At 42.0% G+C, this 12,247-nt stretch overlaps 1 protein-coding gene across 8 annotated transcripts in view; it reads right to left on the bottom strand.

Moving 5' to 3' along the window:
• Positions 1 to 12,247, bottom strand: part of Vps13d (vacuolar protein sorting 13 homolog D) — a 242,682-nt gene that overhangs the window by 106,080 nt on the left and 124,355 nt on the right. For all 8 annotated transcript variants that reach the window (XM_078025311.1, XM_078025312.1, XM_078025306.1 and 5 more), the window contains 4 exons: positions 11,500 to 11,675; positions 6,623 to 6,746; positions 5,466 to 5,701; positions 1,889 to 1,997 (listed from right to left, as the gene is read on the bottom strand). In XM_078025311.1, the coding sequence (XP_077881437.1) occupies positions 1,889 to 1,997; positions 5,466 to 5,701; positions 6,623 to 6,746; positions 11,500 to 11,675 (645 nt within the window). The remainder of the gene's footprint in view (positions 1 to 1,888; positions 1,998 to 5,465; positions 5,702 to 6,622; positions 6,747 to 11,499; positions 11,676 to 12,247) is intronic.

Genomic DNA, 12,247 nt, shown 5'->3' with positions numbered 1-12,247 from the left:
TGATAAACTCTTAAACCAAATAAACAAAAATTACAAATACTGCAAATTTTTAAAAAAGTATTCGTTTTATAGACCTAATATATTTTCCTTTTAAAAAAATTGGAAACAAATGGCTGGGAAGTCTCCTACAAAGCTATACTGCCCTGACGACTGCTATTCTAGACAGCAACCCACAGGTGCCTTCACTATAGAGAAGGATCCAATTAAGCGCACGACAGTGTTGATGTCTGGTAACTGGTAACCCTTACAATTACAGACAACTTACCAAGACTTACCAAGGTCCTCCATCCCTCCCCAGTGCTACCATATTGATTATTTCCAATGTTTACAAGTTGGTTACATTCAAATGAATTCAAAGGTTATACTAGGTTGATTTATGTTCATTCTAAATATTTATTTCTCCTTAGGAATACTTAAAACAGCAAATAGGTTTTCAGATCAATCATCAAAGTCCAGAATCCATTTTTTTATATTTATTTTTTAGTTATAAGAGACACAATGTTTTTATTTTATTTTTATGTGGTGTTGCTAAGGATCACACCCAGTGCCTCATGCATGGTAGGCGAGCGCTCTACCTCTAAGCCACAACCCCAGCCCTAGAATCCATTTTTTTAAATATATTTTTTTAGTTGTAGATGGACACAATATCGTTATTTTTATTTAATTATGTTTATATGGTGCTGAGGATGAACCCAGTGCCTCATCCATGCTAGGTGAGCACTGTACCGCCACACCCCCAGCTCCTAGAATTCATTTTATATTAGGAGTAATAACACTTATTGAGACTTTTCTATGTGCCAGATATTGGCCTGAGGGACTTTCATGCAATAGCACATTTGATCCTGAAAATAATCCAAAGAGGCATATGCTCTTACTATCCTTACTTACAGACGAGGAAGTTAAGGCTCAGGCAGATGAAGTAACTCCCCCTGTCATATTAACTAGGCTGAGGATTGAAGTCTCCACAGCCTCATGCCAGAGCCAGAGCCTTACCAGCTCTGCTCTGCTCTGCTGCCTCTAACACACCCAGTAACACCTCTACTCCAGCCATTTATGTCAAGATCACATGCGCTCCTTCTAGTGAGGAGCTCCCCAGGGCAACAGAAAACTCTGGGTCCTACAGACTCATTCACATGCTTCACGTGTGCTGGAAAGATTGCTTTTGTATTCTACATTCTACAAAGTAGAAATTACCTGTGTGTAGGGCGTATGCTGGAGTCAAAATGCCAGGGTTTGAGTCCCAGCTACACAGTTTATAAACTGAGCAACCTTGGTCAAGTTACCCAATCTCTTAGAGCCTCTGTTTCCTGATATGTCAAAGAGGGAAATTAAGCCACATAGTATAGTTCTTGAGATAAGTGTAGTGCATACAAGGTGCATGCAACATGCCTGGCACAGGGTCTGGCCTCTATATACGTTTGTGTACTATACTCATTCATCTCTTGATACAGTACTTTATGTACATTATCCAAGTTGATCCTTTTTATACACATGGGAAGTCAGCAGAAAAATGGTTAGAAAGAAATAGGAAATACCAAACATCATCTACCTTTTACTGGATGAGCCAGGACTCAAACCTAGAAAGGTACCAGTGCTTCCTACCGGGGGCTGCCATCTCGCATGACTGCAAGGAAATGAGGTACACAGCACCCCTCCCCTTCTCCAGGCCTGCCTCTCTACTTGCTACCAAGCACCTCCAGTATCCCACTGGTGCCACAGGCAATTCCAGAGTGATCTTGCTCAAGGTAGGGAACGGGGAGTCCCGAGCAAGATACTCAACCCAAGCTTTCATTTCCTCATCTGCCAAACACCCACTTTGGAATGGCTGACCTGAGGGCCTTCCTGTGCTATAAACCCTCATTTTAAACCCCAGGGCCTGAGCACTTACCTTCTTCTTCAAGATGACTCTCTGTGTCTTTGGTGAGACGTCCAAGACGAGCTCTGCACAGGTGATGGCCTTATTGGCAGAGCCGGGCCTTCCTGTCCCCTCCTGCAAACTAGAGTTAAATCAATGAGCACACACCACTGTATCATCCCCTGCCCTGCTCAAGGATTCATCTGTAAGAAGATATACACTGATGTCTATCCTGCTGCTGATAATTTTGGTATCTTAAAATTCAGACATGAAAGGATGACTATATATATTCAGAGGCAAAAGGAAAAAAGAAAGCAAAAAACCAAAGAACAAGACAGACGTCCTTGGGACTAACAACTGCTCATGATCAGCATCATGGCATCCCATGGAGTCTTGGCAAGAAACCACAAGTCCCTCTGGGATGAAGAAAAACCCGTGGGCCCAGAATCTCTATCCTCCAACTCAATGCTCCTGTGTTCCTCTGTGGCTTAAAAATCCTAAACTTTATGGAATGCTGCAGTCTAGCTTCTCTGTGGGGTTCCTGGAGGAGATTTAATTCAGATTATTTGCCTGTTTCCATTAACCCTGTTATCACAAAAGGTACTGATAAATTCAGAATTAAAAATTAATCTTCCTGACACCAAAACCACAAGTAATAAAAAAAAAAAAAAAAAAAAAAAAACGGGTAAGAGTTCACTGAGTTGAAAAACTACTGTCCTACAAAGAATACCTTCAAGGGCTGGAATTGTGACTCAGTGACAGAGCGCTTGCCTTGCAAATGTGAGGCCCTGGGCTTGATTCTCAGCACCACATAAAAATAAATAAACAAAATAAAGACATTGTTCCTAAAAAATATTTTTTTTTAAAAAAAAGAATACCTTCAAAAAGTCAAAAGACAACTCACAGAATGGGAGAAACATCTGCAAATCATGTATCTGATAAGAGACTGGTATTAGATTTACATAAAGAAAAGACAAATACTTCAATTTGTCTTTTTTTTATGAGCAAAGGATCTGAATGAGTGTTTCTCCAAATGGCTCCTGAGCACATAAAAAAAGAGGAGACACTCTACTAGTTATTCAAAAATGTACAACAAATCCACATTAAAAAAAAGAAAACAAAATACAAATCAAAATCACAATAAGATGCCACTTCATATACAGCAGAATGGGCAGAATACACAAAATAAATAAACAGCACTAACGTGTTGGTGAGGAAGTGGAGACACCAGAACCTTGCCCTTGCACCTGCTGGTGGGAATGCACGAAGGTTCAACACCAGAACATAGTAGGGCATTCCTCAAAGTTAAACACAGTTGGATGCAGCGTCCTACGCCTAAAATCAGTGGCTAGGGAGGCTGAGCAGGAGGATCACAGGTTCAAGGCCAGTCTCAGCAACTTAGCTAGAAGCACACACTAAATAGTCTTCACTCCATCAATCCAGCAAACATACTCACAAATGCAACCTATTGAGACCCTGTCTCTAAAAATAAAAAGGGTTGGGGATATGTCGCTCAGTGGTTAAGCCCCTCTGGGTTCAATGCCCCATAAAAAAAAAAAAAAAAAACACAGAATCACTGTCAACTCAGCAACTCCACTCCTAGGTATTAACATGAAAGAATCACAAGTAGGGCTCAAATAAAAGCATGTACAGGCATGTTCAAAACAGCACTGCTCATAGGAGCCAAGGGGTGGAAACAACTCAAATGCTCGGCAGCAGATCAATCAAGAGAATGCAGCACACACACCCACACAGAAGAGAATATTACTCAGCCACAAAAGTATTAAACACTTTTCATAAAAAGAATGAAGTACTAGTACATGCCACAAGTAGCTACGTGAAAAAAGCCAGACACAAAGGTCACTTATGTGACCTCATTTATGTGAAGTATCCAGAAGAGGTAAATCCAGAGAGACAGAATGCAGACTAGCGGTTGCCAAGGTCTGGGCGGAGGAGGAGTGAGGAGGCACTGATGGGTGGTTCTGGGATTTCTTCACAAGTGATGGTCAAATATCAAAAAGTATTAAATGCCACTGAACTGTTCACTTTAAAATGCCTACTTTCATCTTTGGAGTCTTTTTCTCTATCATTAGTTCCCACCAAGATGCAAAGAAATAGTGTCGAAGATGCTCCCAAGAATGGCTCAACCACTTAGCAAACCAGGGGTCTTGGAAATCTGCTGTGAGACCCACACACCAGGTCCAGGGCCCTTCTCTTTCTCTCTGCTCCATGTCACTCCACCCACTGTGCTCATCGTCCTCCACCAGGACTTTTCAGTTAAGGAGCTTAGTAGCTACTGGAATTTACAGAACAGAAGGGAAAACACGCCTAGCAACTAGATTCAGAACTGGTTTTTCAGGCACTAAACCCTAAGCAGGTCACACTTTCAAGTGCCATAATCTTTAAAAACAAACAAGCAACAAGCAAACAAACATGACTGGATTGATTCTAACAAGACATACGCCTCAGCACCATGGCTGCTAAAGGAACCTGCCACACACAAGGGAAAGGAGCTCTCTCTCCTCTGCAAATTCAATCCACAGCTAGTGAAATCTGACCTCCAGGCAGATACAAAGATACAGAGATTGTTCTATGGGTTCCAGGCACCTATAAGAATCTCATTCGGAAGGAAAATCATGCAGAACATTTTGGAAAGAAATATGACTTTCAATGTTCTATTCAAGTTATTGATATTTATAATGCTAAAGATTCAGCTATTTCCCATATCTTCACAGGTAAACCTTAAAAGTGGTTCTGTATCTTCAGCACATTTACACCTTGGCAGAATGACTACTTTTTGAAAACTCAGTGCTCTGAAACTTGTATGTGACCCTCAATAGCAGAATTGGAATAAGCTTAAATTCTTCACCTGAGTTCTCTAAATACAACTGTTCAAACAGTTAAGATTATAATTCTAAGACAGCTGGAAATACTGTGAAGTTAAGTACTACAGTTGGTTCCAGGTGAGCACTCAGACTGTTAAGTGTCTGAAGAAGCAGCATTCTTAGTGCGAAGAGGAGTCAGAATCAAGACAATCAATTATGAAAATCAGTTTCAAATAAAGAAAGGGGAAAACATCTATTAAAATCCCAGCAACTAAGGAGACTAAGGCAGGAGGATCACACACTCGAGACCAGCCTCAGCAGTTTAGTGAGACTCCCTCTCAAAACAAAAACAGAAAGGAGTGGCGATGTAGTTCAGTACTGAGTTCAATATCCAGCACCAGAAATATTTCTAAAAAGGAAGAAAGAGGCAAACAGACTAATAAATAGAACAAAGTTTAAGAAATACATTTCAAATAATTCTTTGATATAAGAATTTAAGATAAAAGAATAACTCATGGGAGGAGTTGTTAAATACTGGGATAGATTAATGGGAAAGATCTTTAAGAAAGAGGAGAGTCTTGCCTCTTGGGATAAATTTTAAGCTAAGTGAAAGAAAGGATTTAGACCAAATGACCTCTCAAGTTAGGCCATAAGCCTAGGATTTGATAAAGTAGGAAGGAATCTTTCTCTGTACTTTGATTTCCCCAGAAACTGCTTAAAATTTAAAACCAGTAAATAATTAGAACCTTCTGCTTTACAAGAACAGTAATTTAATCCAGAATTACCCAGAGAATGTATACGTAGCAGCGATATAGATGAAATTTTCATAATAAAGCTGTCGGTTATCCTGGAAGTCATTCATGTTGCAGCTGATCTCCGAGGAGCCGGCCCCCTTCACAGTCAGCGTGATGAATGGCGGCAGGGTGGGCTCGTCCCAGGCATAGTCCAGTGAGGTCATGGGCTTCACTTCAGTTCGGAGCCTAGGCTCAGCTACGCCATGCTGCGTGAAGACAACGGGGACCTAGAGGAATGAACACAGAGGATAAGAGGAACTTCATTCAGAGCAGTGTGACTGGAAAGAAAGGTCGTGCTTCAGAGGGTTCAGCTCCAGGTCCTTCCCAGTGACCTGCTCACAGGAACAAGCCTAGAGAGGCCTGTCATCTCATCTCCTCCAACGCTTTCCTAATCACCTCAAAAACTAAAAAGGCCCACGACTGACAGACCAGGGCTACAGTCAGGAGGTTGAGGCAGGAGCAATGTGAGTTCAAACCCAGCCTCAGCAACTCAATGAGGCCCTAAACAACTCAGTGAGACCCTGTCTTTAAATAAAATACAAAAAAGGTTTGGGGATATGGCTCAGTGGACAGGCAGCCCTGGATTCAATCCTCAGTACCCCAGCTAATAAAGAAGCAATTCTACCCTTTCGAGGGTTTTTTTTCCCTCCCCACTCCCCTATGATATATACTCAAGGGAATAAGAATCTAGGACTGTGGTTATAGAAAGTCACATATATAAGACACTGTTATTCACAGGAGCAATCTAAAATAGAAACTAATGATTTTCATTTGGGCTTTGCTTGTAAGAGTTATAAAAATGTCCCATAACTAAGCAGCAGTAGAAGTGCCCATTCCACTATTGCTGGCCATCTGGTTCCTTTCTCTGCCTGGATGGAGTACCTATATAGCACGTCACAACAATCAAATGCTCTAACCAAAATAAGCATGGGGGGTTAAAAGGTTACTTCTGCAATGGACGAGGCTGCTCAGCAGTCCAAATGACCAGCAGACACCACCTCCTAGGGCTAAGGACTCCTAGGGCTGAGGAGCCGCAGGGAGCCACCTGCACAGCTGGTGGGTAGCGTGCTGGGCCACTGTCTTAAAGGTAGTGTACACTCCACCCCCGGCACGAGAAGAGTCCATCGGCTCTCTACCCCACTTGGTACCTTAGAAAAGTTATCAATTCGGAAAGGAGGGGGTAACTGATCTGTGTCACTGAAGGAGATCCTATATGTGGCTCCTCGGAGGGTGATCTCCACTCGTAGGAAGAAGCATTTCCCCAGGGTATCCCTGCAAGAAGGAAACACAAGAAGCTCAATAAAAGAGACAAGCTGCCGTCACTTTCCTCTCACGCTGTGCCTCAAAACTACTGGCCCCACGGCATGCTCCCCGGTCATACCAAAGAAGCCAGGACTGATAAGAGGCGCAAAGTGGGGACCGTCTAGTGCTCTCCCTTCTTCAGCGTCTATTAAGGGATGTCCTCTGTAAAGAAGGGCTGAGAAGAGTATGTACACAATGCATGTGTGCGTGTCTTTGTGACACACTCAGACACATCACTGGAGGGTGTGGAAAAGACAGCCTTACCTAAGGCATCAACTGACAAATGAAGAAATGAGAAAATTAGAAAAAAAATTACCATTTTATAAGCACTGATGTAATAATTGATTTAGGTAAGAACCATCAAATATTTCAATAAAAGGTTCTTGGGAAATAAGATATTCAGTCTTGTATGATCCCTGGAAAACACTCTCCTTTTCAAAAAAGAAAAGGTAACTATGACAGAGACCTGACAGACACAAGCTTAACCAAGCAGTGATCAAGCTTAATAATACCTATAACAGAACCACGCGTCCTGGGCCTGCCAAGGGGGTGTGATGGAAACACCTCACACAGGTAGTGCTAACACTCAAAATGTTGGGCCCAAATGTACATACAGAAAACAGGAGATTCTACAAGGAATCTTCAAAGATGTCAACATCAATAAAGACAAAAAGGGAAAAGCGGGGCTACTCCAGATTAAAGAACACAGAAGAATATGTCAGCCAAGCAAGAAAAATGACCACAAACTACAGGCGACATGGGAGAGGGGCTGCTGTAAGGACATCGCAGCAGCTTTTTCAGCCTTCAGAGACTGATCAGAAATGTCCTATCAACATTAAATTTCTTAAGTATGTAACATCAGTAATAATCAGAAAAAAATGTCCTTGCTTATAGGTAGTAAGTGCTGGAGTTTTTATGGGTGAACTGGCTCAATGACTTCAATTCACTTTCAAGTGGTTCAGAAATGAAAAAATGTGCACTCACACAGTGGCGCAGGGGTGGGGAGGCCAGCCAGAGAGAGGCAGGCAGGGGTGGGACAGAGCAAAAGGTTGAAAAATCAGTAAATCTAGGTAAGATCTAAGGAAGTTCACTGTTCTACTTTTATAAATTGTTTCCAAATGAAAAATTGAGGAAAGTAAAAGAAACAGATGGCACAGGCCTGTTCTCAGTAGTTTAGAACTACACTCGCTAAAACTATTTTTAAAGGATTCACAAAAGATACACAAGTCATCTCTCCTCCCTCCCCTTTTTCTGAGCAACTATGAGTAACTTTACTATTTGATCTAGACTGGCCTCCCATTCTCCCATGACGGGTCTGGACTGCCTCCACCCGGGCAGGATGCAGACAATAATGGCTGTAGCTTCAGAATCACCTACCTTTTTTCACCCCTTCCCCAAATGAAATCTCCTTTGGAACACCTCGTACCAACAAAGTTCTGGCAAAGTACAACTGAGGGCACATGAGCCCTACACACGTGGCTCCCCCTCAAGTAATCGCCGCACACCCAGGGGCTCCAGGAGCCCAGCTGCACAAGCACAGTCCCCGGACGCAATCCTTCCTGGAAAGGGCCCGGGCAGTGTGACTGGGAACGGCCTGCCACTGAGCACACACAGCATTTATAAGTCACATCACAAATACTTTTATTCTGAATAAATACTTTTATTCTATTGTTGAATTATTCATATTTCTGTTTCTTCACAGTGGTGTTCTCCGTACAGTTCTAATCAGAAAGCTTAAAAGATTGAATTTTGCTTCTAAATGTAAATAGCACGAATTTCATATTTTTAGCTTCAAAAGTATGAATGAAATAAATTAAGACACAAATAAATGGAACAATACTGAGTTCGTGAATGGGAACCCTATTGTTAGGGTGTCAATATTACCCAGTACAGTCTAGGCTGCACACAATCCCTGTGAACATCCTAACGGCGTTTTTTTATTTTGTTTTATTTTGTTTTGTTTTGTTACGACAAAATGGAAAAACCCATCATAAAATTTATATGCATCTCAAGGGATTCTGAATAGAAAAACAATCTTGAAGCACAAGATTTTCTAACTTTTTTGCACTGCTGGGGACGGAACCCAGTGACAAGACCCTTCTAGGTGTAAATGGAATCTCCACACACCACATAAGGCGAGAGCTAAGCAACTCAGTGAGACCCTGTCTCTATATAAAATACAAAATAGGGATTGGGATGTGGCTCAGTGGTTGAGTGACCCTGAGTTCAGTCCTCACCTTACCATGCACAAACGTCACTCTAATCGGATCAAAGACCGAAAGGCAAGAGCTGAAACTTTAAAACTCCCGGGAAAATGAAGGGGCAAAGCTTTGCGACAATGGGTACGACAACGATTTCTTGGACACAATCACAAAAGTATAAATAGATAAACTGGCTACATCAAAAGTCAACACCACTTTTATCACAACAGAACCCAATCAAAAGTGGAAAGGGCCACCAATGGAATGGGAGAAAATATTTGCAAATCACATATCTGACGAGGAGTTAATATCCAGAACAGAGAATTCCTACATATCAACATGTAACAAACAGTCCAGTTCAAAACTGGGCACGGGGCTTGAATAGATGTTTCTCCAAAGACACACAAATGGCCAACAGGTACATGGAAAGATGTTCAACGTCAGACTCATTAGAGAGAAGTGAATTAAAAATACAAGAAGGCTGGAGCTCAGCTCAGTAGAAGTGTGTGTGGTTAGCACGGATGAGCCTGGGGTTCACTCCCCAGGACCACAAAGACAAAACGACACACTACATCACCCCAAACAGAATGGATACTACCCAAAACCCAGGATAAAATAACACGTTGGTGAGAGTGTGAAGAAACCAGAACCCAGCACGCTGTTGGCAGGAGAATAAAATGCTACGATCATTACAGAACACAGCATGATGGATCCTCAAAAAATTAAACTAGAATGACTGTGTGCTCCAGCAATTCTATGTCTGTGTCTATACCCATAAGAACTGAAGCAGGGTCTTAAAGAGATATTTGGTTTTTTCCTCACTTTTTCTTTATTTCAGTGCTGAGGATCAAGCCCAGGACCTCACACCTGGGCTTGATTTAGCACTCTGCCACTGCACTAAATCCCCCACCTCAAAATATATTCGACTTTTGTGTAGCATGTGTGCGTGGTACTGGGGACTGAACCAGGGCACTCTGCCACAGCTACATCCTCAGTACACCTGCTTGTTTGTTTTGTTTTGTGAGACATGGTGTTTCATTAAGTTGCCCAAGTCTGGCCTTGAACTTTCAATTTTGTGCCTCAGCCTACCAAATGGCCAGGATCATAGGTATGCAACACAGCGCCCAGCTATTGCACAGGTATTTGCATATCCACATTCATAATAGCCAAAAGGTGAAAGTAACTCAAATGTCCAACAAGGGATGAATGAATGATAAAATGTAGGAAAGATATACAAGCCTGAAATATTATTCAGCCTGAAAATTAAAGAAAATTCTGACACTATGCAACATATTGATGAACCTTGAGGGTGTTATGATAAAAGAAATAAGCCAGTCACAAACAAGAGAAATAAGGAGCCAGGCATGGTGGCACACACCTGTAATCCCAATGGCTTAGGGGGCTGAGGCAGGAGGATCATGAGCTCAAAGCCAGCCTCAGTGAAGGCGAGAGCTAGGCAACTCAGTGAGACCCTGTCTCTAAATAAAATACAAAATAGAGATTGGGATGTGGCTCGGTGGTTGAGTGTCCCTGAGTTCAATCCCTGGTATCCCCCACACCCCCCAAAAAAGAGAAATAAGGTACAATTCTACTTATATAAAGTACTCTGAGTGGTCAAAGTCCTAGAGACACAAACTACAATGGAGTTTGCCAGGGGCTGGGGGCAAAGGAAAAGGGTTGAAGAATTGCTCAATTGACATGGCTTTAGTTTTGCAAGATGAAGAGAGCTCTGGAAATCACACAATGTAAATGCACTTACAGTTGTGAACTGCACACATGAAAATGCTTGAGATGGTAAATTTTATGTTATGTATTTTTTATGGCAATTATACTTTGTTTTATCTGGGTAATGTGGTGTGCATCTGCAGTCCTAGCTGCTTGGGAGGCTTCAACAGGATTGCTTGAGCCTAGGAGTTTGAGGCCAAGTTGGATAACACAGCAAGACCTCCTGTCCCAAGGGGAAAAAAATTAATAATTAAAAAAAAAAAAAGCATTTGGAGCTGGGGTTGTGGCTCAGTGGTAGAGCACTTGCCTAGCATGGTGAGACACCAGGTTCTATCCTCAGAACCACATAAAAAGAAATAAATAAGACAAAGGTATTGTATCCATCTACATTTTTAAAAAATAATAATAATTTAAAAGAAAACAGCATTTGTTTGGATCAGGTAGAGAGGTGGTAGGCTACTCGAGGATACATCTAGTTGATTTCTCTCACTTGGTTTGGAGAGATGTACAAATGTGTAAGAACAGACAAAAACCTTTATAATCAATGTAACCATCTAAATGCAGACAGAATTTTCAGAGGAACCATTCTCTGGGCTCAGAGCTGTCCCGTGGCTTATAACCAGAGCACTCTCCATGATGGGCTCATCCCATCAAATGCTCCCGTATAGCTCCCGCAGCTCTGGGAACTCTGTCTGATCCAGGAACATGTGTGCCCGTTTCACTAAGAGCAACATGGGCTGACTACATTACTGCATCTCAAACAAGTCTACATTTTGTCTTTGAAAGCTCAAACTTACCTCATATTGATATGAAAGGAATTATTCTTGTTGACCTCAAAGCCTCCAGACCAAATACAATTGGGAACATCCATCAACCTCACACACAAGAGCTGATCATAGTCATTTCGAGGCCAGTGGAACACCACACTGGAGCCAGGAAGGGTGGAGATATAACCTTCGGGATTGGCTGTTCCCTAAGACACAGAAGACCACTGGCTTGAGTCAACAGTTCAGTTCAGCCCAATATGTTACCAGTAATACACAAATATTTACTGAGTGGCCAGGTACTCTGAGCCTCACCCTCTACCAAGAGCCATTTGGATTATTCACATCACAGAGCTTAGTCTTTTTTTTTTTTTAACTGAGAATTGATCCAAGGGTGTTCTACCACTGAGCTATATCCTCGGTCCTTTTTATTGAGGGTTTCACTGAGTTGCTAAGGCTGGCCTCAAACTTGTGATCTTCCTACCTCAGCCTCCCAAGTCACTAGAATTACAGGAATGTGCCACTGCACCCCACCAGAACATACCATTGTGATGGGAGATAAGCATGATATTAAAACTCACCATGATTTTTGTTTAAATACTAAGTATTGAATCCAAGGATGCTTAATTACTAAGCCATATCCATCCCCAGCCTTTTTTAATATTTTATTTTGAGACAGGGTCTCACTAAGTTGCTTACAGACTCTCTCAGTTGCCAAAGCTGGCTTTGAACTTGCAATCCTTCTGCCTCAGCCACCCCTTGTCCCTGACCCCACTCACTA

This window comes from Ictidomys tridecemlineatus, chromosome 11 (genome assembly GCF_052094955.1).
Source record: "Ictidomys tridecemlineatus isolate mIctTri1 chromosome 11, mIctTri1.hap1, whole genome shotgun sequence".
Classification (NCBI taxonomy): Eukaryota; Metazoa; Chordata; class Mammalia; order Rodentia; family Sciuridae; genus Ictidomys; species Ictidomys tridecemlineatus.
Note: the sequence above shows the minus strand (reverse complement) of the source record. Positions and strands in the feature narration are given on the sequence as shown.